Here is a 24,000-nt window from a genome sequence, read left to right on the forward strand (position 1 = left end):
ATGCCACGCCGCATTAACGCAGTAATTGAGGCAAAAGGAGCTCCAACCAAGTATTGAGTATTGTACATGCTCATATTTTTCATTTTCATACTTTTCAGTTGGCCAACATTTCTAAAAATCCCTTTTTTGTATTAGCCTTAAGTAATATTCTAATTTTGTGACACACGGAATTTTGGATTTTCATTTGTTGCCACTTCAAATCATCAAAATTAAATGAAATAAACATTTGAATGCATCAGTCTGTGTGCAATGAATAAATATAATGTACAAGTTACACCTTTTGAATGCAATTACTGAAATAAATCAAGTTTTTCAAAATATTCTAATTTACTGGCTTTTACCTGTATGTATATATATATATATATATATATGTATGTATATATATATATATGTGTATGTGTATATATGTATGCATATATACATATAAATGTATGTATTTGTGTATATATATATATATATGTATGTATATGTGTGTATATATATGTATATATGTTTATATACGGTATACAAACCCCGTTTCCATATGAGTTAGGAAATTGTGTTAAATATAAACGGAATACAATGATTTGCAAATCCTTTTCAACCCATATTCAATTGAATGCTCTACAAAGACAAGATATTTGATGTTTAAACTCATAAACTTTTTTTTTTTTGCAAATAATAATTAACTTAGAAATTCATGGCTGCAACACGTGCCAAAGTAGTTGGGAAAGGGCATGTTCACCACTGTGTTACGTCACCTTTTCTTTTAACAACACTCAATAAACGATTGGGAACTGAGGAAACTAATTGTTGAAAGTGGAATTCTTTCCCATTCTTGTTTTATGTAGAGCTTCAGTTGTTCAACAGTCCGGGGTCTCCGCTGTCGTATTTTACGCTTCATAATGCGCCACACATTTTCGATGGGAGACAGGTCTTGACTGCAGGCAGACCAGGAAAGTACCCACACTCTTTTTTTTACGAAGCCACGCTGTTGTAACACGTGCTGAATGTGGCTTGGCATTGTCTTGCTGAAATAAGCAGGGGCGTCCATGAAAAAGACGGCGCTTAGATGGCAGCGTATGTTGTTCCAAAACCTGTATGTACCTTTCAGCATTAATGGTGCCTTCACAGATGTGTAAGTTACCCATGCCTTGGGCACTAATGCACCCCCATACCATCACAGATGCTGGCTTTTGAAGTTTGCGTCGATAACAGTCTGGATGGTTCGCTTCCCCTTTGGTCCGGATGACACGATGTCGCATATTTCCAAAAACAATTTGAAATGTGGACTTGTCAGACCACAGAACACTTTTCCACTTTGCATGAGTCCATTTTAGATGATCTCGGGCCCAGAGAAGCCGGCGGCGTTTCTGGATGTTGTTGATAAATGGCTTTGGCTTTGCATAGTAGAGCTTTAACTTGCACTTACAGATGTAGCGACCAACTGTATTTAGTGACAGTGGTTTTCTGAAGTGTTCCTGAGCCCATGTGGTGATATCCTTTAAATAAATAAATGATAAATGGGTTGTACTTGTATAGCGCTTTTCTACCTTCAAGGTACTCAAAGCGCTTTGACAATACTTCCACATTTACCCATTCACACACACATTCACACACTGATGGAGGGAGCTGCCATGCAAGGCGCTAACCAGCACCCATCAGGAGCAAGGGTGAAGTGTCTTGCTCAGGACACAACGAACATGACGAGGTTGGTACTAGGGACCCTCGGGTCGCGCACGGCCATTCTTTCACTGCGCCACGCCGTCCCTAGAGATTGATGTCGGTTTTTTATACAGTGCCGTCTGAGGGATCGAAGGTCACAGTCATTCAATGTTGGTTTCCGGCCATGCCGCTTACGTGGAGTGATTTCTCCAGATTCTCTGAACCTTTTGATGATATTATGGACCGGAGATGTTGAAATCCCTACATTTCTTGCAATTGCACTTTGAGAAACGTTCTTAAACTGTTTGACTATTTGCTCACGCAGTTGTGGACAAAGGGGTGTACCTCGCCCCATCCTTTCTTGTGAAAGACTGAGCATTTTTTGGGAAGCTGTTTTTATACCCAATCATGGCACCCACATGTTCCCAATTAGCCTGCACACCTGTGGGATGTTCCAAATAAGTGTTTGATGAGCATTCCTCAACTTTGTCAGTATTTATTGCCACCTTTCCCAACTTCTTTGCCACGTGTTGCTGGCATCAAATTCTAAAGTTAATGATTATTTGCAAAAAAAAATAATGTTTATCAGTTTGAACATCAAATATGTTGTCTTTGTAGCATATTCAACTGAATATGGGTTGAAAATGATTTGCAAATCATTGTATTCCGTTTATATTTACATCTAACACAATTTCCCAACTCGTATGGAAACAGAGTTTGTATACACATACCGGTATATATATACACACACACACACACACACACACACACACACACACACACACACACACACACACACACACACACGCACACACAGTCGTGGTCAAAAGTTTACATACACTTGTTAAGAACAATGTCATGGCTGTCTTAAGTTTTCCAATAATAATAATAATATGTTTTTGTGATAGAGTGTTTGGAGCACATACTTTTGTGTCACAAAAAACATTCATGAACTTTGGTTCTTTTATGAATTTATTATGTGTCTACTGAAAATGTGACCAAATCTGCTGGGTCAAAAGTATACATACAGCAATGTTAATATTTGGTTACATGTCCCTTGGAAAGTTTCATTGCAATAAGGCGCTTTTGGTAGCCATCCACAAGCTTCTGGCAAGCTTCTGGTTGAATTTTTGACCACTCCTCTTGACACAATTGGTGCAGTTCAGCTAATTTTGTTGGTATTCTGACATGGACTTTTTTCTTCAGCATTGTCCACATCTTCTCAATGGGGTTTAAGTCAGGACTTTGGGAAGGCTATTCTAAAACCTTAATTCTAGCCTGATTTAGCCATTTGTTTACCACTTTTGATGTGTGTTTGGGGTCATTGTCCCGTTGGAAGATCCAACTGCGCCAAAGACCCAACCTCTGGGCTGATGATTTTAGGTTGTCCTGAAGATTTTGGAGGTGCCCCTCCTTTTTCATTGTCCCATTTACTCTCTGTAAAGCACCAGTTCCATTGGCAGCAAAACCGGCCCAGAGCATAATACTACCACCACCATGCTTGATGGTAGGGTTGGTGCTCCTGGTATTAAAGGCCTCACCTTTTCTCCTCCAAACATACTGCAGGGTATTGTGGCCAAACAGCTCAATTTGTGTTTCATCTGACCACAGAACTTTCCTCCAGAAGGTCTTATCTTTGTCCATGTGATCAGCAGCAAACTTTAGACGAGCCTTAAGGTGTCATTTCTGGAGCAAGGGCTTCCTTCTTGCATGGTAGCTTCTCAGTCCATGGCAATGCAAAACACGCTTGACAGTGGACATTGACACCTGCAGCTTCCAATTCATTGCAGACCTGCTTTTTGGTGGTACTCGATTGACTCTTGATCATCCTGACCAATTGTCTCTCAGCAGCAGGTGATAGTGAGTTTGCGTTTTGTTTCTGATCGTCGCAGTGACAAAACTGTGCGATGCACTTTATACTTACGAACAATTGTCTGCACAGTTGCTCTTGGTACCTTAAGCTGCTTTGAAATGGCTCCAAATGACTTTCCTGACTTGTTCAAGTCAGTGATTGTTTTTTTCGGATCTGTGCTGAGTTCATTTGACTTTCCCATTGTCGCCTTTGTAACAGTATAATGACTGCCTCACATGAGCCCTATTTAAATGGGCTCAGAGAAGTCAACAGGTGTCGTCAATAATAATCACTCACATGAAGTTTAATAGGCCATGCCATGAAGCTAATTTGATTTGATTGTAACTTTTCTATTTCACCAAAATTTATAATGTATGTTGCTGTATGTATACTTTTGACCCAGCAGATTTGGTCACGGGCAAGTTTATAATAACATTTAATATTTATGTATTCTGCTCATTTTAAGCATACGCGGTGGCACATACATTTTTAAAAACGCATTACGACGTCAGCTTTTTTTTTCTTTGCCACTGATTATTACTCACTGTAGATTTCATGAGTCAACAAACATTAAAACATCACTTACTGTACAAGGTCTGCTGTCATTAGGATGCCGATTGATAGAATCTTGTTATAGTCCAGTTTTATCGGAAGAATGACTCATATTCCTCGCAAAGAAAAAGAGGGGTGGAACCAAGCGTCTTTTCGTGTCGTTCTCGTCATTTATGGGTCCTAATTGGCTGTCGAAGGGTACCAACATGTTGAAATACTTCCTCACCCTTCTACTATTCAGGTGAGAATTATTATTTATGATCTACAATAAATTTCCACAAGCAAGAAGCAGCTTACCACTCCATGTCAACATAGGCACACAAGCTTGTGACCCCAGCGCCGCTAAAAATAGTTTGTTTGAGTTACCGCTTATAATAACAATATTACTAATACTCAGTTAATATTCAAGTCAGAAAATGTAAATCCAGTATTGTTGGCGTTTTTTGGATGGTTAATAATTGGGTTTTATGGGCGGAATAAAAAAAGACTTCCCATCACCTCCATTGTAAGTGGACTTTTATTTACGTATTAGAATGCTGTTTTTTTTTTTAAATACATCCGTCATCATGTCTTTAAATAATGATTGTGAAAAGTGCAGTTCCCCTTAAACCCTTGTGTAAGCTGAAGGTTAACTATACATACTTTATCTCAGAATCCAAAGGGTCCTGCTAATATGTAAGTTAGCAATAAGTTAAGTTTGGTTTTGTTTCGGGTTTTTTTACTTTCAACCCTTGAACTATTTTGGATTTTTTTGGTTTTGTTTTATGGCCTGTATAGTAGGAAGATGCAAAATATGCAATACTTCTAAAGTACATTACAGAGTGGAATATTTGAGGTTGGGTAATAACAGCATTGAATAGGTCAATTCATGACAACATTCATTTTGATACAGTAGACAAAAAATATTATTTTTTCAGTGCATACTGAGCTACAATGACACCATCTGGTGGTTAAGGGGCACAGTTATACCAAAACTATATTTTTTTGTTTTTTTAATCTGCAAGAATGAGACTCATTTGGTTTTCACAGAAACCGTCGAGTAATTTACCAGGATTAGTCTGTTCAATAATCGCCGTTATATAACGGTAGTCAATGGGGCCGAAAGTGGTTTTAAGTGAAAATGTGTTTACTTTATGTCTATATCCAATTGTAACAACGTTGTAATCAAAAACACAATGCAATTTTTAAAAGAATCTTGTAGAAAAAAACCTCCCTGGGAAAATGTCAGTAATACAATAAAATAACAAACACATGTAATGCCTGTTTTGGGCCATAGGGTTGCACAAGGGTTAATATTTGAAACCTGTACTGGTATAAAACAATGGAGGATGTCCTTGGGATACATTGTGGCTGTCTATAACCATGCATTTTTAGTTATTTGGTTGTGGTTTGCCCCTATTGTAACCTAAGGCAAGTCGATCTTCAGTGAGGGCTGTAACACGCCCCCGATCTCCGCCTCTGCCAGCTCACCTCAAGACAGCACAGAATACTCCACCACCTCGCGCCCCCTCTCAGCGACCCACGCGGACGCCTGCTCCTCCCCCTGCACCACCTAAGGTTGCTTTATCCAAGTCCAAAGCGGCTGCAAAGTCCCCTGCAGCAAAGCCCACTGCCAAATTGCCTGCCAAAACACCCCCACCTAGCCGCAGTTCGCGGGTAAGATACACGTCATAGCTGCATCGTAACACTAGAAATATACCCTAACATCTGTTTCCTATTTAGTCTCTTGCTAAACCATCGGTAAAACCACCAGCAGCTGGACAACGCAAGAGAGTAATTGAGCAGAAAGACAGTGAGGAGGAAGATGAAGAGGAGGAAGAAGAGGAGAATGAAGACGAAACGGAGGAGAGTGAAGAGGATGAACCCCAGACAAAGAGGTCAAAGATGGCGGCTGCAGCTGATAACAGGGGGAAAGTGGTGGATAAGGCCCCAATTGCCAAACGTGGCAGGATAGACGAGGTAAAAGTTTAACATGTTGACATTTATCTTCATTAATTATTCCACACTTTTTGAATGAGGCTGTGTGCTGCTTGTTGCTTAAACTCCCTCAGCATCCCTGCACTATTGATTTCCATGGAGAGAGTTTGTAAAGAGAGCACTTTTGGACTTGTTTATTTACTGGTTAAGTCTCAATCGAAGCCCCTCTGCTGTTGGCCACACAGGTTAACAAACAGTCCCAGTCTGGAAAGAAAGCGATTGCTGCTCCCACGCGGCAGACCCCTGTTGTTGAACCCGAGGTAGCACTACCCCTCCCTCAATGTGCTTTCTTCCTCTCCAGATGGCTTGCATCACTCTTTCCAAGTTCTAACGATCAAGACAACCTAACATGGAGCGTTTTCTCTCTACTCTTTCTTACTTACCATATTTTTCGGACAAAGGGCGAACCTGATTATTAGGCGCACTGCCGATAGGCGGGTCTATTCAGGTCTGATTTCATAAAAAAAGGTTCCGTAATAAGGCGCATTTTTTTCTAAATTCAAAACACTTCCTTGTGGTCTACATAACATGTAATGGTGGTTATTTGGTCAAAATGTTGCATAGATTATGTTTTACAGACCATCTTCAAGTCACTTTCTGACCTTCGCTTCAGGAATGCGCCATTTTGTGGGCGGTCTCATTTACGTGGCTCCACTTCGACAGCGTCTTCTCCCCGTCATTTTCGTTGTACCTGTGTAGCATGCAAGGACGGGTGTCGGAGAAGTGTCAAAGGATTGAGCTAACTGTTTTAATGACATTCAGACTTCACTTAAATCAATAACGGAGCAGCATCTTCTCATTCGTGGCTCACTAGTGCAATAACAACGCCAGAAATGTGTCCCGTGAAAAACCGTCCGACCGGAACTCTCTAATACCTAAAGTTCCGTTGGTGAATTATGTAAACCCACTACACCAGTAGTTTTTAGCAGTTCCATACTGAGGTATAAGTTAGAACTTTTTGCTACTTTATATTAGAAATAGCAACAGCAGAGGATGAATGCCCAATAACAAGAAGATAGAGAAAAAGAAGAAGCTTATTGACTAAATATTGCCACATGTAAGGACTTTTGTTAAATATTGCAACGTGTAAGGACGGGAGTCAGAAGAGTGTCAAAAGATGGAGCTAATGGTTTTAATGACATTCAGAATTTTTCTAATCAGCAATCCAGCAGTATCTATACATCTGTGGGCTAATTGTGTAAATAATACCCACTACAACATAACAAAAATAAGAGCCAAACAAAATTTGTCGATTGCTCGCCTCATCCGCAGGTCCTCGTTGTTCCTCTTGCCAACACGCCGCACTGAGTTGCAGGACAGGGATGGCGAAACAAGCTTGCTAGTTAGCATGAGCTAGCTAGCTTACTTGTTGTCGCCTTCGTTCGCTGTCCGAGCTACGACATTAAGCGAGAAGGTATGTTTTTGATATGACTGTAGTAAACAGAGGTCACAACGCCGGAAGTATATTACCCGAGGGGGCATGTCCTTGCACGCTACACCGGTACAACAAAGATGACGGGGAGAAGACGCTGACGAAGGTGAGCCAAAAAAATAAGACCGCCCACTAAACAACGCATCCGGAAGCGACTGTCAGACAGCGGCTTGAAGATGATCTGTAAAACATAATCCATTCAACATTTTGACAAAAGAACCACCATTACATGTTATGTAGACCACAAGGAAGTGTTTTAAATTTTCGAAGAAAAGAAAAAAATATGACTCCTTTAATGCGCCCTATAATCCGGTGCGCCTTATATATGAAAAAAGATAAAAAATAGACAATTAATCGGCTGTGCGCTTTATAATCCGGTGCGCTTTAGGATCCTAGGGTGATATCGTTACATCCCTTCTACCTCACTCGCTTCCACTAACAGAGCTCACTTTACTTACTGTCTGTCAGTGTCTGACTGTGGTGCTGGTGATAACATGTTTATCTGTGCAGGCACCCGAGAAGACACAGCAGCAGGAGCCAGAGAGCGACATTAAGAATGCTCAGAAAGGTACCAACTGACAAGAACCATCCTTTAATGCAAAGGCCTGGGTCAAAAAGAATTGTCCTTTTTTACATTTTATTTTTTTAAATTTAAGATAAGGGGCTGCTAGTTGAAGTCCGTGTCAACAAGCAGTGGTTTACCGGAAAAGTCATGGCTGTGGAGACCAACAAACAGCGCATTCGCTGGAAAGTCAAGTTTGACTATGTCCCTCGAGCCACCCCTAAAGATAGATGGTGAGAACGTTTTTGTCCATTTTCCGTATTTACTGGATGGTATTAGTATTCCAGAAAACGAATTGTGTGTGCATTTGTGAAGGGTGTTTAAGGACAGTGACGAGGTCCGACTGATGCGTCCGGCATCCCCCATCTCTCAGACGCCTGACACCCAGCAGGGTGAGAAAGCATCTGCAGCCATGGAGCCAGATACCACACAACCTGGAACCAGTCGAGAGGTGACTGAGAGCCTGGTCACTATGTTGAGGTGAGAGGATAAAAGACAAGTTTCCTCCCAGTGTTTTATTTTGCTGTTATTCCTAAACTTTAAACGTGCTCACATTTGAACCTAATCTTTGATAACGAGCGTGTTGCTCTTGTTTCAGGACGATGTTGCGCTACTTCTTCCCTCCTGCTTTTCGGATTCCAAAGGATGATGTTAACGGCATGACTGCAGAGGATTTGGTAGCCTTTCCTCTGGTGAGAGACATATACATACTTTATATACAGTAGGGATGTAACAATATGAAAATGTCATATCATGGTTATCACAGTTTTGGAAGTGCTTAAAAATGTACAAGACACAAACTAAAATGTAAAAAAATTAAATAGACACAAAATATACTTTCTTGTCAGAATAAACAATAGATATTGTCCTATTTCTTATAATATTTTTATTTGAGTGTTTAAATATGTATTTATTCATCTGTTTTAATTTGTAAAGGTTTTAGTGTTTTGTAATGATAAAGGCAAAACAAGTCTTGCACGCCCGGTTTATGTGACGGCACACGGGTTCACTTCCTGTTGTAGATACCGATGTCAATATGTCATATTCGTTCGAATATAGATATATTACTCTGTTCTAAGAGCGCAAAGCCTGTACAGAATGTCCAATGTGCCCAATTAGATATTTTAGTTGCTCAGGCAGTAATGTGTTTATATAAGTTTAGATTGGGGCATGTTGTTCGCACTAGCTTCCTTCTCCAATAAATGAGCATTATTACCTGTCTGTGAGTTAATCAAAGTACGGTCATCAATCACAATTTTGCGATAATTTTAATTTAAAACTAATAATAACCGTCGGGAGTTTTACTGGAGTTTATCAATAATACCGTTTATCAATACATCCCTAATAAACACCTTAATTAGAGAGCCTTAATACAGGCTTTCTCGTTATTTGATTTGCCAAAACTGTTTAACATTTTATTTCCGATACCAATATCAACTGATCTTTTGCAGCCCATGTTGTGTAATGAATGAAATTGTTATATATTTTTTTACTGTTGCTATGGACGCACTTCACAAAAAAACACTTTACTTTGTGCAAAAGAAGACAAATACTAAAATGTAAGATATCAGGTGCCATCATTTCAACATTTGTCTTTCAAATGGTCATTACAAAAATGTTGCCCAATAGTCAACTAAAATAACATACTCTCCTACATCAACAATAAACAAATTAAATAGGGCAATGCAACTATTCTTTGGAAAGCCTCATACTTCTATAACATTCATATGAGAACAAGTAAAGTGTAAAGTATGAATCTGGAGGACGCTGCAATATAGTATACAACCATATGAATTTTAGACCATATCGCCCATGCCTAATGTACAGTAATAGACTCTCACACAGTTTGTAAACACAACCACTAACCTGTGAAAATACTGCAACTTGTTCAATGATGATGATCGACTGTGCATTATAATACAGTACTTTATTTCAAGGTCATTAAACCATTTTAATGCTTGGAAATGCTTAATTCAGACTAAAAATTTGTAAAATATGCTTAAATATGAATATTTACTAATAATAGGCTCTTGTCAAACACAAAACAGCATGTAACTGTGATATGATTTATTTTTTTATTTTTTTAAATACATTTTGTAAAACTGATACATTTGACACGCAAGGGACGACTGTATTGCTGGTTGCTAATTATTTTCATGTAGTGTGATTCACTGATTTTAGATTAGCAGTATTGAATAAAAATGTCTTTAAACACTTACATTGTATTTTCCTGCGCTAATACATACGTTGGATTCTCTTGTCTACTTTAGAAAGAATACTTCCACCAGTATGAAACAGGTCTGCAGTCATTGTGCAACTCGTATCAGAGTAGAGCGGACGCGAAGGCTAAAGCTGTGGAAGAGAAAAGCAACAGTGCGGAGACAAAACTCAAGGAGGCAGATGAGAAACTACAGAAACTGCGAACCAACATTGTAGCTCTCCTGCAGAAAGTTCAAGAGGTTTGACTGCTTTGTCTTAAAAATACCCGCAAAAAATCAACGAAGTGATCTACATAAAATAATCATTGCTTTTCCCCCACTCAGGATATCGACATCAACACAGATGATGAGCTTGATGCGTACATCGAGGACCTTCTTACCAAAGGCGATTGAGGCGAAACCTACATTGAAAGAACGTCCACATAAAGACTTTTTTTTTTTATTGCAGCCATGACACTAACAGCTCCCCAGGCACTCCTTGTTAAGCGTCATGTCAATAGTCTTGGTTATTTTCATTGTTAAACATTATTCCTGTTAAACTGATTTTTTTTAATTTCATTTAGCTGTAAGCATGCACACACTGCAACAGTGTTCTGTTTATTTTGGTTTTTGATTTTATCATTGTTAGCACCCTCTGGCCTGTGTATTTTGTTTTAGCTTTTTAATAAACCTGCTTCTATTGTATAATGCTAATCTGTTTCAGACACTATTTTACTTTAACTTTTGTAGGTTTACTATGGTTTAGGGTGTCCCTCTAGTTGACAGATGTAGTTGACACAAAACTACAGCAAGCATTTGAAGAGTTTGGGTTGATTGGCCCCAATATCTGTACTGCTGTCTTTCTGTCATGGCTAACTACTATTTTTATACACTTCAGTGTTGCATATAATATGCCTCATCCTGGTCAGCCTGACAAGCTAACTGAGTATATATATATATATATATATATATATATATATATATATATATATATATATATATATATATATATGACACTAAGAAGTTCCTACTGGGTTTTATCAGTACAAATGTCCAGTAATTCCTGTGCTGTGCTTCTTTTTGAAAGAAAATATCTGTTTAATGCGTAAGTAAGGATGTTACTATTCATTAACTGTTACAGTGTTTTATTAAACATTGCATGCTTCAGCCATGTTTAAGAATCAGAAGAAAGGATTCTGTATTTTTGACAAATCTTGAATTAAACAAAACGGGTTTACCCTCAATGTGTATTTTTATGCAAAAATCAACACAGCTAAAATTCTAATACAATTTTTACTGTACATCTTGAAAAACTGGATTCATAAAACGAATTCATCTGTCACCTAGTTTGTTTTAAGAGCCGTTGTATTTTTTTTCCGCCATATGGCGGAAGTAGTTTTATTTTGAAAGTGAAGGTTTAGCGAACGTAAACAAAGTGCTGCTGCACTGTCTAAAAGGTATGTAGGCCTTTTACAATACCGTACTGCACTTTTTACGTGACTGACAATTTAGTGTTGAACGTAAGTTGACCAAATGTAAGGAATAGTAGTCCTTTACAAATAAACCTCTTTATTGCAATGCTAACTGCTAGCCAAGTGTTCGTCAAATTATGCTAACTATACAAAGAAGAAGCCATACGTATAGTTGCAGTACAAACACGGCAATAATAAGCACTCTTATAATGAACTATATCACTTTTCCGCCGAGCTGTTCCCAGTTACAGTTGCTGCACCGAGAATGACAGCAAACGAACTCTGACCCAATTTTGAGATCAACTGAGGTTCTGAAGTGTGAAAGTAGTCCCCTTTTTTTCCCAAGATTGAAATTAGTTCTTTTGAAATAGTTTCTTACCGGTTTTATAATTTAAATCATAATTATTTACCAGTATGATAAACAACGTATCTTTCATAATATTTAATTTTACCACCATTATTGTTCCTTTGCTGATTGGCAGGGGAAATCACATGATTCTACTGCCTTACAGAAATGTGTCCATCCATCTATCTATCCATCCATCCATTTTTTACCGCTTGTCCGTCTCGGGGTCATGGGGTTGCTGGAGCCTATCCCAACATCCATTTCTACAAGGACGGTGCTACACGGGGGACAGGAGGGCAATAGCCCTGTCAAGAATCTGTTTCGCTCCAATTACCAACATGTTTCAAAAAAGCTGGCACAAGTGGCAAAAAAGACTGAGAATGTTGAGGAATGCTCATCAACACTTATTTGGAACATCCCACAGGTGAATAGGCTAATTGAGAGCAGGTGGGTTCCATGATTGGGTATAGAAGCAGCTTCCATGAAAAGCTCAGTCATTCACAAACAAGGATGGGGTGAGTGTCACCACTTTGTGAACAAATGCATGAGCAGATTGTCGAACAGTTTAGGAACAACATTTCTCAACGAGGTATTGCAAGGAATTTAGCGATTTCACCATCTACTGTCCGTGATATCATCAAAAGGTTCAGAGAATCTGGAGAAATCGCTGCACGTAAGCAATGATCCCTTAGGCGGTACTGCATCAAAAAGCGACATCAGTGTGGAAAGGATATCACCACATGGGCTCAGGAACACTTCAGAAAACCACTGTCAGGTTGTCGCCACATCTGTAAGTGCAAGTTAAAACTCTACTACGCAAAGCGAAAGCCATTTATCAACAACACCCAGAAACGCTGCCAAATTGGAAAAGTGTTCTGTGGTCTGACGAGTCCACATTTCTAATTGTTTATGGAAACTGTGGACGTCGTGTCCTCCGGAACAAAGAGGAAAAGAACCATCCGGATTGTTCTTGACGCAAAAATCAGCATCTGTGATGGTATGGGGGTGTATTAGTGCCCAAGGCATGGGTAACTTATGTGTGAAGGCACTATTAATGCTGAAAGGTACATACAGGTTTTGGAGCAACATATGTTGCCATTCAAGCAACGTTATCATGGACGCCCCTGCTTATTTCAGCAAGACAATCCCAAGCCACGTGTTACGACAGTGTGGCTTCATAGTAAAAGACTGTGGGTACTAGACTGGCCTGCCTGTAGTCCAGACCCGTCTCCCTTTGAAAATGTGTGGCGCAATATGAAGCCACAAGGGAGACCCCGGACTGTTGAACAACTTAAGCTGTACATCAAGCAAGAATGGGAAATAATTCCACCTGAAAAGCTTCAAAAATTGGTCTCCTCAGTTCCCAAACATTTACTGAGTGTTGTTAAAAGGAAAGGCCATGTAACACAGTGTTAAAAATTCCACTGTGCCAACTTCTTTGCAATGTGTTGCTGCCATTAAATTCTAAGTTAATGATTAATTGCAAAAAAAAAAAAAGTTTCTCAGTTCGAACATTAAATATCTTGTCTTTGCAGTCTATTCAATTGAATATAAGTTGAAAAGGTTTTGCACATCATTGTATTTAGTTTTTATTTACGAATTACACAACGTGCCAACTTCACTGGTTTTGGGTTTTGTAATTGAAAAAATGACTCAAGACATGAAAATCTAGTATTTTCTGAGCCCCTCCCCCCGAGTTCCTTGCCGTACTGTTAACATTCTATTATGAAGTTCTGAATATAGTAGTTATTATTTTTGTTTCCCTTGTTCAGACTGTGGCCATGTCAGCCGCACTGCGTTGCCTGTTGGGAGGCTGCAGTAGCTGGAGGCTGTTGTGCGGTGTCACCCAACATCCCCTCCACATCAGATGCGTCGGCGGTGCAGCTGAAGTGGGCACAAGACCGTCTAAGGAAGAGCAGCTCTGGGAAACAGAGGGATCCTTGCCCTTTTCTGCAGCCCGTCTCGGACCTTTCTTTCAGGACAGACCTGTCCTCAAGAACCCTTTTTTGGAGGATGCCTTGCTCAGGGGGTACTTAAGGAGACACCTTCCTCAGGAGGTGAGCAAGATAAGGGCAAACTACAACAGTATCGAAAGTGTGTCCAAAATGTTTGCCTTCAAGGGCCAAAGTGAAAATATGCCAATGGGCTGGGGGCCAAACACAGAGTGAAACACAAACAGCCTGAACGTAAATAATAAAGTTCCTATAATTAGGGCCAATAACGATGATCGATGACAACTAGTTAGCCCTACAGACATGCCACCAATAATTGTGTGAGCCTTAGGGTTGTCAACTTTTTTACTTCCGATACGATACCTATATTGATTCGATACGACATCAGCAGGAATTATACATACATTTACTATTTTGTAGAGTGGAATGTTAGTAAACGTTTGATCAAGCGAAATTAGTCAAACACAACAATGGTAGTTATGAAAAAACAAACACTAATCCAGGGATTCTCAAACTGTGGTACGTGAGCTCCATCTAGTGGTAAGCCAAAGAAGTCTGTAAATACGTACAGTATATGGAGTATCATTGTTGACAATGTTTGTCCATTGTGTGAAATGTTACGGTGGTCAAAAATATTAAATAGACTTGTTAAATAAAACCTCTGCCTTGTTTTTAATGAAGACTTTGGTCTACTACGCTATTACTATGTATGTTGGTCAGTATCCCAGCTGCACTGCGGAAGGCGGGGTAGACCCAGGAACAAGCGGTAGAAAATCGATGGATGAATGGCATTATGGTGATACTTGGAGAGCCAAGTGTTTTCTGATGTGGTACTTTGTGTAAAAAGTTGGGGAACCACTGCACTAATCTATTTATTATTAACCGTCTGGAATGAACATATGCTGTCTTTAGGTTGAAGTTGAGTAATATATTTTTTTTTTTTTGGTGGCACCTAGTGGTCACAATAATTTATTAAGCTCATGATGCAGTAAGATGAATAGTGCGGACACGTTTCTTACTGGATACTTTGTAATATGCTTCTGTGTTGGAGGCTTCAATATTTTAGTATTATGCAAATATAATTATTTGATACATGTTTAATATTGACAATTATGGTGTTTTAGACTGCAATATTGTTCAATTAAGGACACGTATGTCTCGCTTGCGTGCTATTGTGCACTTAGCTGTTGTGTAGCTGCAAGATTCTAGTATTCCACAGCCTACCATGTTTACCATTTGTAAATTACTTCACTAAAATATAAGAAGTGACCAATTGTGTGTTCCTATTGAAGGACATTTAGATGTTAACTGGCTTTCCAGCTTTTCACAGGTAAATGTGTTGCAGGGCTACCTGTATCAGGGCTAAAATTAGAGAGTTTGGATGCAAGGCGATATAATCTGATAAAGAAATGTTTTATTGATCTCAGACTGATATCCGATATCAATATTGGTTTGGGACACCCCTCGTGAGCTTAAAAGAAGGCCAATACGAATATGTATTAGATTTGGGAAGCCGCCCTTTGGTGGGCCAAACCAAACAACTAGACAGGTTAAGTTTTGTTTTGTTTTTTGTTTAACATTGAGATTAAAAAACTATTTTTCAAAGGAGTCCTGGCCAAGAGGCAGCAAAGTTCCACATAAAACTACAGTCACATTACACATTAAAATGACAAGATGGACATCAAGTAAAACAGTTACAGATAACTGAGGCTCCTTCAAATGCTCTCTTTAGATTTAAAAGCATTTAAGGATTACAAAAATTCAGTCAGCTTCCCCCCAGTCAGCCTTGGCCCCTGTACCCCACTTTGGGCACCCCTAATATAAACAATTCAATACAGATTACAGAATGTCACATTAAACTTTTTTATTAACGTATATGTATCTAGTCAAACACACTATTAGCAGATTTTCAATATTTTCATGGATAAATGTCTGCCATTTAGATATTATTTTAACTTTCTTAGCTGGTGATAGACTCATTCTGCTTCAGTATGGTGCAGATTAGCAGTGATACGTTCAAAATGCTTCACGAAGTTGACGACACACTGTCATATTTTCGATGATTTATTTCTTTAATTTAATGAATATCATCCACTTCTTCTCGGCACTGTTTTTCACACTAACTTTCTTCTTTCCCGTGGTTGGAAAACAAAATGATGTCCATCCCTAGCTATAAGCTAATGCTTGTGAGTAAGACGAGATGTTTTGCTTGGATCTTATGTTTTTTTTTGCTACTCCAACTAATGCCGGGGATGCTTGTAACTCACATTTTTACTTGTAACTTAAAGCATAACAATTAGCTGAGAGACAGCTCTTAAGTTGAGGTACCGCTGTATAAACCTATTTTCTATGATTGTGATGCAAAATAATTCATTGTTGTTGTGCTCGTATGTTCATAGGCAGTCTTCTCAGACTTGCGTGCCTTTGGCGAGCGCGTGGCCACTGAGGTGGACGGTTGGGGCAGAGAGTGTGAGGTGACTCCGCCACGCCTGGAACATTTTGACCCTTGGGGCCGCAGAGTGGACCACATCTTGACCTCTCCGGCATGGAAACGCATGAAAGAGCTGTCGGCGTCTGAGGGAATGGTCGCCATCGCCTATGAGAGATCGTTTGGAGAGTGGAGGTCAGAAGTGACCTTTTTTTTTTGGTTTTACCTGGTGTCGTAACTCATATGAAGAGTTCAGATGCAAGAACAGATACATGCACTTTCCTAGTTTTTTTAATTAATGTTTTTTGTGGAGCTTTTCATGAAACAGTCATCCTGCTGATGTGGGCTGCAATTGAAAATTTTCTAACAACCAAAATGAAAGTTCCATTTTGAAAAATGCAAATTGATTCAAAAATGGAATTTAGAACATTTTGTAGTAATTTTTCAGCAAAAGTGCAAACAATGTTCTGTTGCAAAAACAGACTCATTCTATATGGTGCAAGCCTGGCCCTAAAATGAGTGAAAACAGTTCAGTTTTTTCAGAGGAATACTTATTCCACCACTGTATGAATTCATCCAAACAAACACTTTTTTTAGGTGATCCTTGGACAGCGGGGTTTACATTGATCGTTGCATCATGAGTATCATTACATTGACAGCTGAATCACAAGACAACAACAACAGAGTAAACACATGATTCAGGTCGTCATTCAAAAGATTAGTGGCTACACACGTATCCTGTACATTATGTAAACATATAATAAACGGCATTTTCCTCACACACTGTGTCCACTTTTTTAGCTTATGGGCCACTCATATTTATCAGGACAGCGTCTCTTTTTTGCACGTTGTGGGCAAGGGTATAGTTACTTACTGTGGCGGTATAGCTCGGTTGGTAGAGTGGCCGTGTGAGCAACTTGAGGGTTCCAGGTTCGAGTCCCGCTTTCGGCATCCTAGTCACTGCCGTTGTGTCCTTGGGCAAGACACTTTAGCCACCTGCTCCCAGTGCCACCCACACTGGTTTAAATGTAACTTAGATAATGGCTTTCACTATGTAAAAGCGCTTTGATTCACTAGAGAAAAGCGCTATATAAATATAATTCACTAATTCACTACTCATTACCGATGCTTTAATTTAGTTACAATTACGGTAAAACAGACACGAAGCAAGCAAACATGGGCACTGATGTTGGATGATGTCATCAAATTTCGATGCAGTGATTGGTTTCTGATGGATTTGTCTGTTTGTGCCAGAAAGAGAGCAGGGTGCTTGTCGCTTTTTCAACTAAAACGGAAATATTCAACAGTGAGATGTAAAAGATAAGTTGTTTTTTTGCAAAAAAAAATTGCTTTCACCTCCTATTCAACTGACGGCTCGGGGGCCAAATCCAGAATGACACCATACCGACCCCCAGGTTCAACTCAAAACCTAGGAGACAAACATTTTTGCAGCATATTCTAAAAAAAAACAAAAAACAGAGTGTTCATGTTTCATTCCTATTACATTGGCAGCAAACATAGAACACTGCGGTTTAAATCTGCGATTTACATAATTGAGGCCTTCCTCAAGGCACCTCTTTAAGTCCCCTCCTTTTTGGCGGTTACAATTTGTTTTCAAAATGGGATTTATGCAACTAAAGTGTTGCTGTAGCTTATTTACTTCAGATGCAGCCAGTAGACATTAGTTCAGCCTCTTTAGTTGTACTAGTGGTGTCCCTCAAGGTTCCATTTTAGGCCCTCTCTTTTTCATCATTTGGGCTATTCCACTGGTGGCCCTTGAGTTCGGTTCAAAAAAACTTGTGAGAGACTCACAAGGTCCTAAAAAGCAGACAACACTTCTGTAACTCCGACAAACATTTTTGTCAATACTTTATTCAGCCATTTTATTTCTTGCTTTGGTTGCGTATATTTGAGGGTCAGCCCCCTCCCCTTAACATAATTTATTGCTTTTGGTTGTGATTTTTATTGAAGTCAAAAAAATAGTGAAGGGTCCTTAGTTTTCTGGAAATCTGGCCCCCAAAACAATCTAGTTAAATATCCCTGTGGTAGAGAATGGTGTGAACTATTTTGTAGTACTCACAGCTCAATATAGGCTGCAATGGCCTTTATCGTTTTTTGCGCCTGAACTGTTCATATGAACACTTTTTTAAACCATTATTAACCAAGTGTCTTTTTACTCCAGTCGGGTTTATCAGATGAGCAAGTTGTACCTCTTCTCCCCCTCCGCTGGACTCTACACTTGTCCTCTGGCCATGACTGACGGAGCTGCCAAGGTCATTCAGGTGAATAAAACACTTCTTATGTAAACATCCTCTATGGAGCTATTTTCATATTCAACTATGCAATAATTCATCCAGGAAATAGCCCTTTACAAATAGAGATGTATTTGTGTGTGTGATTTGTGGGGGGGTGAAGTCCATAGGAGTTACATGGCCGGTAGAAGAAGCCTACAAACGACTGACAACACGTCACCCTGAACGTTTCTGGACATCCGGACAGTGGATGACGGAGAGACAAGGAGGCTCCGATGTAGGTCAGTAGTCACACATGCAGTAGTTGCACTAAGTTTACATTTTAACTGATAGTAGTATAAAATCGGTACTTTAGAAATATTGCCGGTGTTTAAACAGTGCCTAAGCCAGTCCCTAAAAAAAATTAAAACTTGCACATTTTTGTAAAAAACAAAAAACAAATTTGTTTTTTATGTGATTTTGTGACATTCAAGTTGAAGCGACAAGTATTTTAAATACCTCAATTATATGAATCAAATGATAACTAAGTAATACTAGCCCTGGGCAGATATTGGATAAGTCTATTAACTTACGATAAATGAAAATTAAGCCGGTAAGTTTTCCAGCAAAAATAAATCGCCATTTGCATGTGTGTTTACAGCAGGGGTGCTCATTACGTCGATCGCGGAGGGTGTGTCAGTCGATCGCTAGCCAGAAATTAAAAAATAAACCAAAAAATTTGCGACCATCAATCTTTACTTTGAGGTCACCCGAGGATCATGTGAGATGACGCTGGCTGCTGCAAAATCAGTATTAATTAAAAAAAAAAATGGCAGGAAGAGGAGAAGCACTTTTAAGTGAGACAGACTCTCATGCCAAAACTTTCTGTCAAAAGCCTAAAGACCGACCGCACATTTCCTGTCTTCACAATAAAAGTGCTGCTCCGCCCTGCCTGCGCTAACAAAATAAGAATCTCAGAAAACTAGTACACACAAGCTAGCAAGCTATGGCGTTTGCCGTCAATGTATTTCTTGTAAAGAGTATAAAAACAAATATTGAAGCTGGACGAATAAGATGCCACTTTCATGTGGTATTGGACAGAAAGAAGGACTTTTTTTCTCCTCTACAATATAAAATCGAAAATGTGAAAGTTATCAGCACTACTGTGAATCCTGTCTGATTCCAGTAAATGCAAGTCATCAGAATTAGGTAATACACCAACCTATATTCTTGTCTTCATGAAGTAAAGGAATTTATATGTATTAAATATGCTTGTATTTACAGTATATTAAACACCTTTAACATGTTAACATTTTTTTGTAATCATAAATAAATAAATAGAAATTACCGTATATATATATATATATCCATCCATCCATCCATCCATTTTCTACATATATATATATATATATATATATATATATATATATATATATATATATATATGTATATATATATGTATATATATATATATATATATATATATATATATATATATATATATATATACACATACATACATATATATATATACATACATATATATATATATATATATATGTGTGTGTGTGTGCGTGTGTATATATGTGTGTGTATATGTATATATATGTATGTATATGTATATATCTATATGTATGTATATATGTGTGTATACATATATATATATATGTATATGTACATATATGTATGTATATATGTATGTATGTGTATATATATATATATGTATGCATGTATATATATATATATATATATATATATATATATATATATATATATATATATATATATATATATGATGATGAGGTAGATCACCTCGACTTGGTCATTTGAAAAGTAGCTCCCTGCTAAAAAAGTGTGGGCACTCCTGGTTTACAGGTTTCAAGAGCATTCACGCATTTCACGCATTTTCATGCAGCTGCGTGCGTTTGTGCCATAGCGGATTGAAAAGAAGGTTGGTGAATCCTCTTGTCCTTCATTAAGTGTCTTTGATTCTTTGTGCGGCGAGATGGGGCCGCTGGCCTGCTAGCAAGCATCTCACAGTGCAACAAGTTAGTTCATGACCAACACATGTAGTAGCGAACATTGACAAAATGATCACAAAACCAAATGCCAATATTTCAGTTTAAACTTTGAGTTCTGGATGAGCCAATCAGTACCGAGAAGTCAGTTTGCCAAATGTGCTCGAATATGACAAACCCGCACGCCCACTTGAAACACAAGCACCCGACAATCCACACTCACTTCGCGTTTGGTGACAAAGGTCAGTGCAAACAAAACAGTGCAAAATGGTGTGAACTTACAAAACGTGTGGTTTGCTACATAGCCAAAGACATACCGCGCCTTTCTGTTTGAAAAGCTCCTAACTTGATTGCCAGTTAAGTAATGTACAACTCTACCTCTGCCTACATGTTCAATATTATCCATCCATCCATTTTTCTACCGCTTATTCCCTTTTTTGGGGTCGCGGGGGGCGCTGGAGCCTATCTCAGCTACAATCGGGCGGAAGGCGGGGTACACCCTGGACAAGTCGCCACCTCATCGCAGGATGTTCAATATTAGTGCAACTTTATTTAGCCATTTTATTTCTTGTTTTGGTTGTGTATATTTTGGAGCTCCCCACCCTTTCCTTAACATATTTTATTGCTTTTGGTTGTGATTTTTTATTGAAGTGCAACATTTTGCTAATAGACAAAGTAGATTTTATTGTTATTATTTATTTGTTTAATTTAACTTGGAGGTTTAAAAGTTTACATTCCAATTGCAGTGTTAAAATATCCGGAAAAAAACCTAGTTTTTTTTATTTGAAAGGATATACATGCATTATTATCACGTATTGTCATATTGCCAATTTGGTCTCCAAAAAATAATGGCAATAATATCGTTTATCGGCAATAATTTGTAGGTTAATATATCGCCGAGCAAAATTTTTTATCAGCCCAGGCCTAAGTAGTGCATTAAAAATAAGAAATACAACTATCAAAATATCATATTTAGTGCAGCAATACAAAACATGGAGAACATGCATAAACTTACTTGATTTGCAATGTTTGATGCTCAAAATTCCGGGTGTTCCTGAATGCAACCTCGCTTGAGGGCTGCTGTTGGCGTGTTAGGGTCGGCAATAAAGTTTAAAAAGAGCACCCTTTGTGCTTCTGTCGGGATGCTACATTACTTACAAGAATGTTACTTGCACAATTTCACCACCCAGCACTTGTTGCAGTTGACTGAGTCTGCATTCACCAGAATAAGGCACAGATAGCTCCTTTTTTTATTAGCATCAATGCCATTATGTAACCGGGTTCCGGCTCCCATCCCTACTAATAAGTGGCTAAGTTCTGCAGCGAACAAAAAGCCCACTTCTTCAAAGTTGTGTGTACTGTTTGCTTTATCCTATTCATTGTGTGTGTGTGTGTGTGTGTGTGTGTGTGTGTGTGTGTGTGTGTGTGTGTGTGTGTGTGTGTGTGTGTGTGTGTCTAGCAAATGGTACTGAGACAGTGGCAGTTCCCCAAACAGATGGTTGGTACAAACTCCATGGCTTCAAGTGGTTCACCTCTGCCACTGATGCAGACATGACGCTTACACTAGCCAGAGTGCGCGACAGAGCAGGAGCGACCACCCCGGTACTGCTTGCACTATTGAAAGTGTGTGTGTGTGTGTGTGTGTGTGTGTGTGTGTGTGTGTGTGTGTGTGTGTGTGTGTGTGTGTGTGTGTGTGTGTGTGTGTGTGTGTGTGTGTGTGTGTGTGTGTGTGTGTGTGTGTGAGAGAGAGAGAGAGAGAGCAAGATGTTGCTCCATGCATGACATTTTTATTTGTGTGTGTCTAGGGATGACATTTCTGTGCCAAAATCCTTGCGCGCGACACATTTTTTACGCATGTGCGGCTAAGGATGGGTAACGAATACTTTTTTGGCACCGACCGTATCCCGCCGGTCCTACCAGGCACCGATTCACATAAAGTCCAATAGTGCCATGTTTCGATTCCTGGGTTGCATGTGACGCCGGTTCTTTGCATTTCAGCAATTGCCGATCACTCCAGCAGCACCGAGAGCGGACTCAGCCAAACTACCTCTAGGTAATGCTGCAATTTTCAATGCCAACAAAGAAATTGACTCAAAAAACGCTTCAACATAAGTTAAGTAATGCTCCACTTTTCCAAAAATGAGGCTAATAGACATTAGCTTTGCTATTGACATGCTACTGATTAGCATTAGCGATTTTACATGGTGATTTTAATCACTCCAAATTTGTTGATTAAAATGACTACTAAGTTGCACGTTACAATCAAACAGCTGGTGCGTAATAAGTAAAATACTTACAGTATTCACACTTTTTAGGGCGCGACAAAAAAACTATAAACTATACACTACTGCCATCTAACATCTTGGACTTGCAACTGTAATTGCAACTTAATGTAATACCTGCAAATGAGATTCAGAAATGTGAAAATGAAACAAGATATGACAACTGGAGCACAGTTATCATAATCAGATCATTTTTAAATATTGCACTTTATAAAAGGAATGTTATCATCAAAAACAACTCATATTTACTGACACAAACAAACAAAAAAGTACCAAAAATTGGTACAGTTGAGTACTGGTATTGATTCCCAAATACTGGAAATTGGTACCGTATCGGTTCAAATGTGAACGGTACATATCCCTACATGCGGTCTTTTTATTTGCGTGTGCAGCGTCTTTTTGCTCAAGCGCAGACTCTTTTTCCGCTTGCAATGTGTCTTTTTTTTTTTTTTTACTGCAACGGCGCGACATTCCACCCTTTCCAACATTGAATACACGGCCCAGCAACTGCCCTCCCTCCTGATTGGTCACTTTAAAAGGCCTACTCTCTCTTGGTTAGAGCCAATCCGAGGAAACTGTTACCGTCGGACTGTGTCCCTTCTGAAGAAGAGCAGTCTTTAGAGTCTGAAGTTTAGATAAAACAACCCATTATATCATAACTTGTGAAGTAAAGTGCTTAAAATAAAAAAATTATCACATTGTGAGGGTATCACACTTATGACTCTGATGGTCTATGTTTCAATGCGCTAAATTAGTCTGACCTCAGAGCATTAACAAATGAGCTCCCTTTTATTATATAACGTAGTTGGGGTGTAAAATCCTAAAATCGATTTGTTGCTGAATCGTGATTCTTATTTATCCCAATTGTGAATCGATTCATAATTTAAAAAGATCAATAAAAAAATTTTTTTTTTTTTTTATTTAAATATATTTATATAAAAAAACAATATATATATATATATATATATATATATATATATATATATGTATATATATATATATTTGTTTTTCTTTCTAAGAATCCTTTTTTAAAAGGACGTTTTTGGGCCGTCTG

At 38.7% G+C, this 24,000-nt stretch overlaps 2 protein-coding genes across 4 annotated transcripts in view; both read left to right on the forward strand.

Annotated features, from left to right (window-relative positions):
* morc2 (MORC family CW-type zinc finger 2) overlaps positions 1 to 10,931 on the forward strand; it is a 32,576-nt gene extending 21,645 nt beyond the window's left edge. For 2 of the 3 annotated variants that reach the window (XM_061986434.1, XM_061986435.1), the window contains exons 20-28: positions 5,459 to 5,704; positions 5,771 to 6,007; positions 6,211 to 6,285; positions 7,968 to 8,025; positions 8,114 to 8,252; positions 8,335 to 8,499; positions 8,618 to 8,711; positions 10,290 to 10,478; positions 10,563 to 10,931. In XM_061986434.1, coding sequence (XP_061842418.1) covers positions 5,459 to 5,704; positions 5,771 to 6,007; positions 6,211 to 6,285; positions 7,968 to 8,025; positions 8,114 to 8,252; positions 8,335 to 8,499; positions 8,618 to 8,711; positions 10,290 to 10,478; positions 10,563 to 10,631 — 1,272 coding nt within the window. In that variant the 3' untranslated portion in view covers positions 10,632 to 10,931. The remainder of the gene's footprint in view (positions 1 to 5,458; positions 5,705 to 5,770; positions 6,008 to 6,210; positions 6,286 to 7,967; positions 8,026 to 8,113; positions 8,253 to 8,334; positions 8,500 to 8,617; positions 8,712 to 10,289; positions 10,479 to 10,562) is intronic. The other variant, XM_061986436.1, reaches the window with a different exon arrangement.
* Positions 10,932 to 11,612: 681 nt separating this feature from the next.
* LOC133622947 (acyl-CoA dehydrogenase family member 11-like) overlaps positions 11,613 to 24,000 on the forward strand; it is a 28,014-nt gene continuing 15,626 nt past the window's right edge. Inside the window, exons 1-6 of the mRNA XM_061985807.1 lie at positions 11,613 to 11,674; positions 13,808 to 14,092; positions 16,387 to 16,610; positions 18,598 to 18,697; positions 18,831 to 18,948; positions 22,124 to 22,266. Coding sequence (XP_061841791.1) covers positions 13,817 to 14,092; positions 16,387 to 16,610; positions 18,598 to 18,697; positions 18,831 to 18,948; positions 22,124 to 22,266 — 861 coding nt within the window. The 5' untranslated portion in view covers positions 11,613 to 11,674; positions 13,808 to 13,816. The remainder of the gene's footprint in view (positions 11,675 to 13,807; positions 14,093 to 16,386; positions 16,611 to 18,597; positions 18,698 to 18,830; positions 18,949 to 22,123; positions 22,267 to 24,000) is intronic.

This window comes from Nerophis lumbriciformis, linkage group LG12, assembly GCF_033978685.3.
Source record: "Nerophis lumbriciformis linkage group LG12, RoL_Nlum_v2.1, whole genome shotgun sequence".
Lineage (NCBI taxonomy): Eukaryota > Metazoa > Chordata > Actinopteri > Syngnathiformes > Syngnathidae > Nerophis > Nerophis lumbriciformis.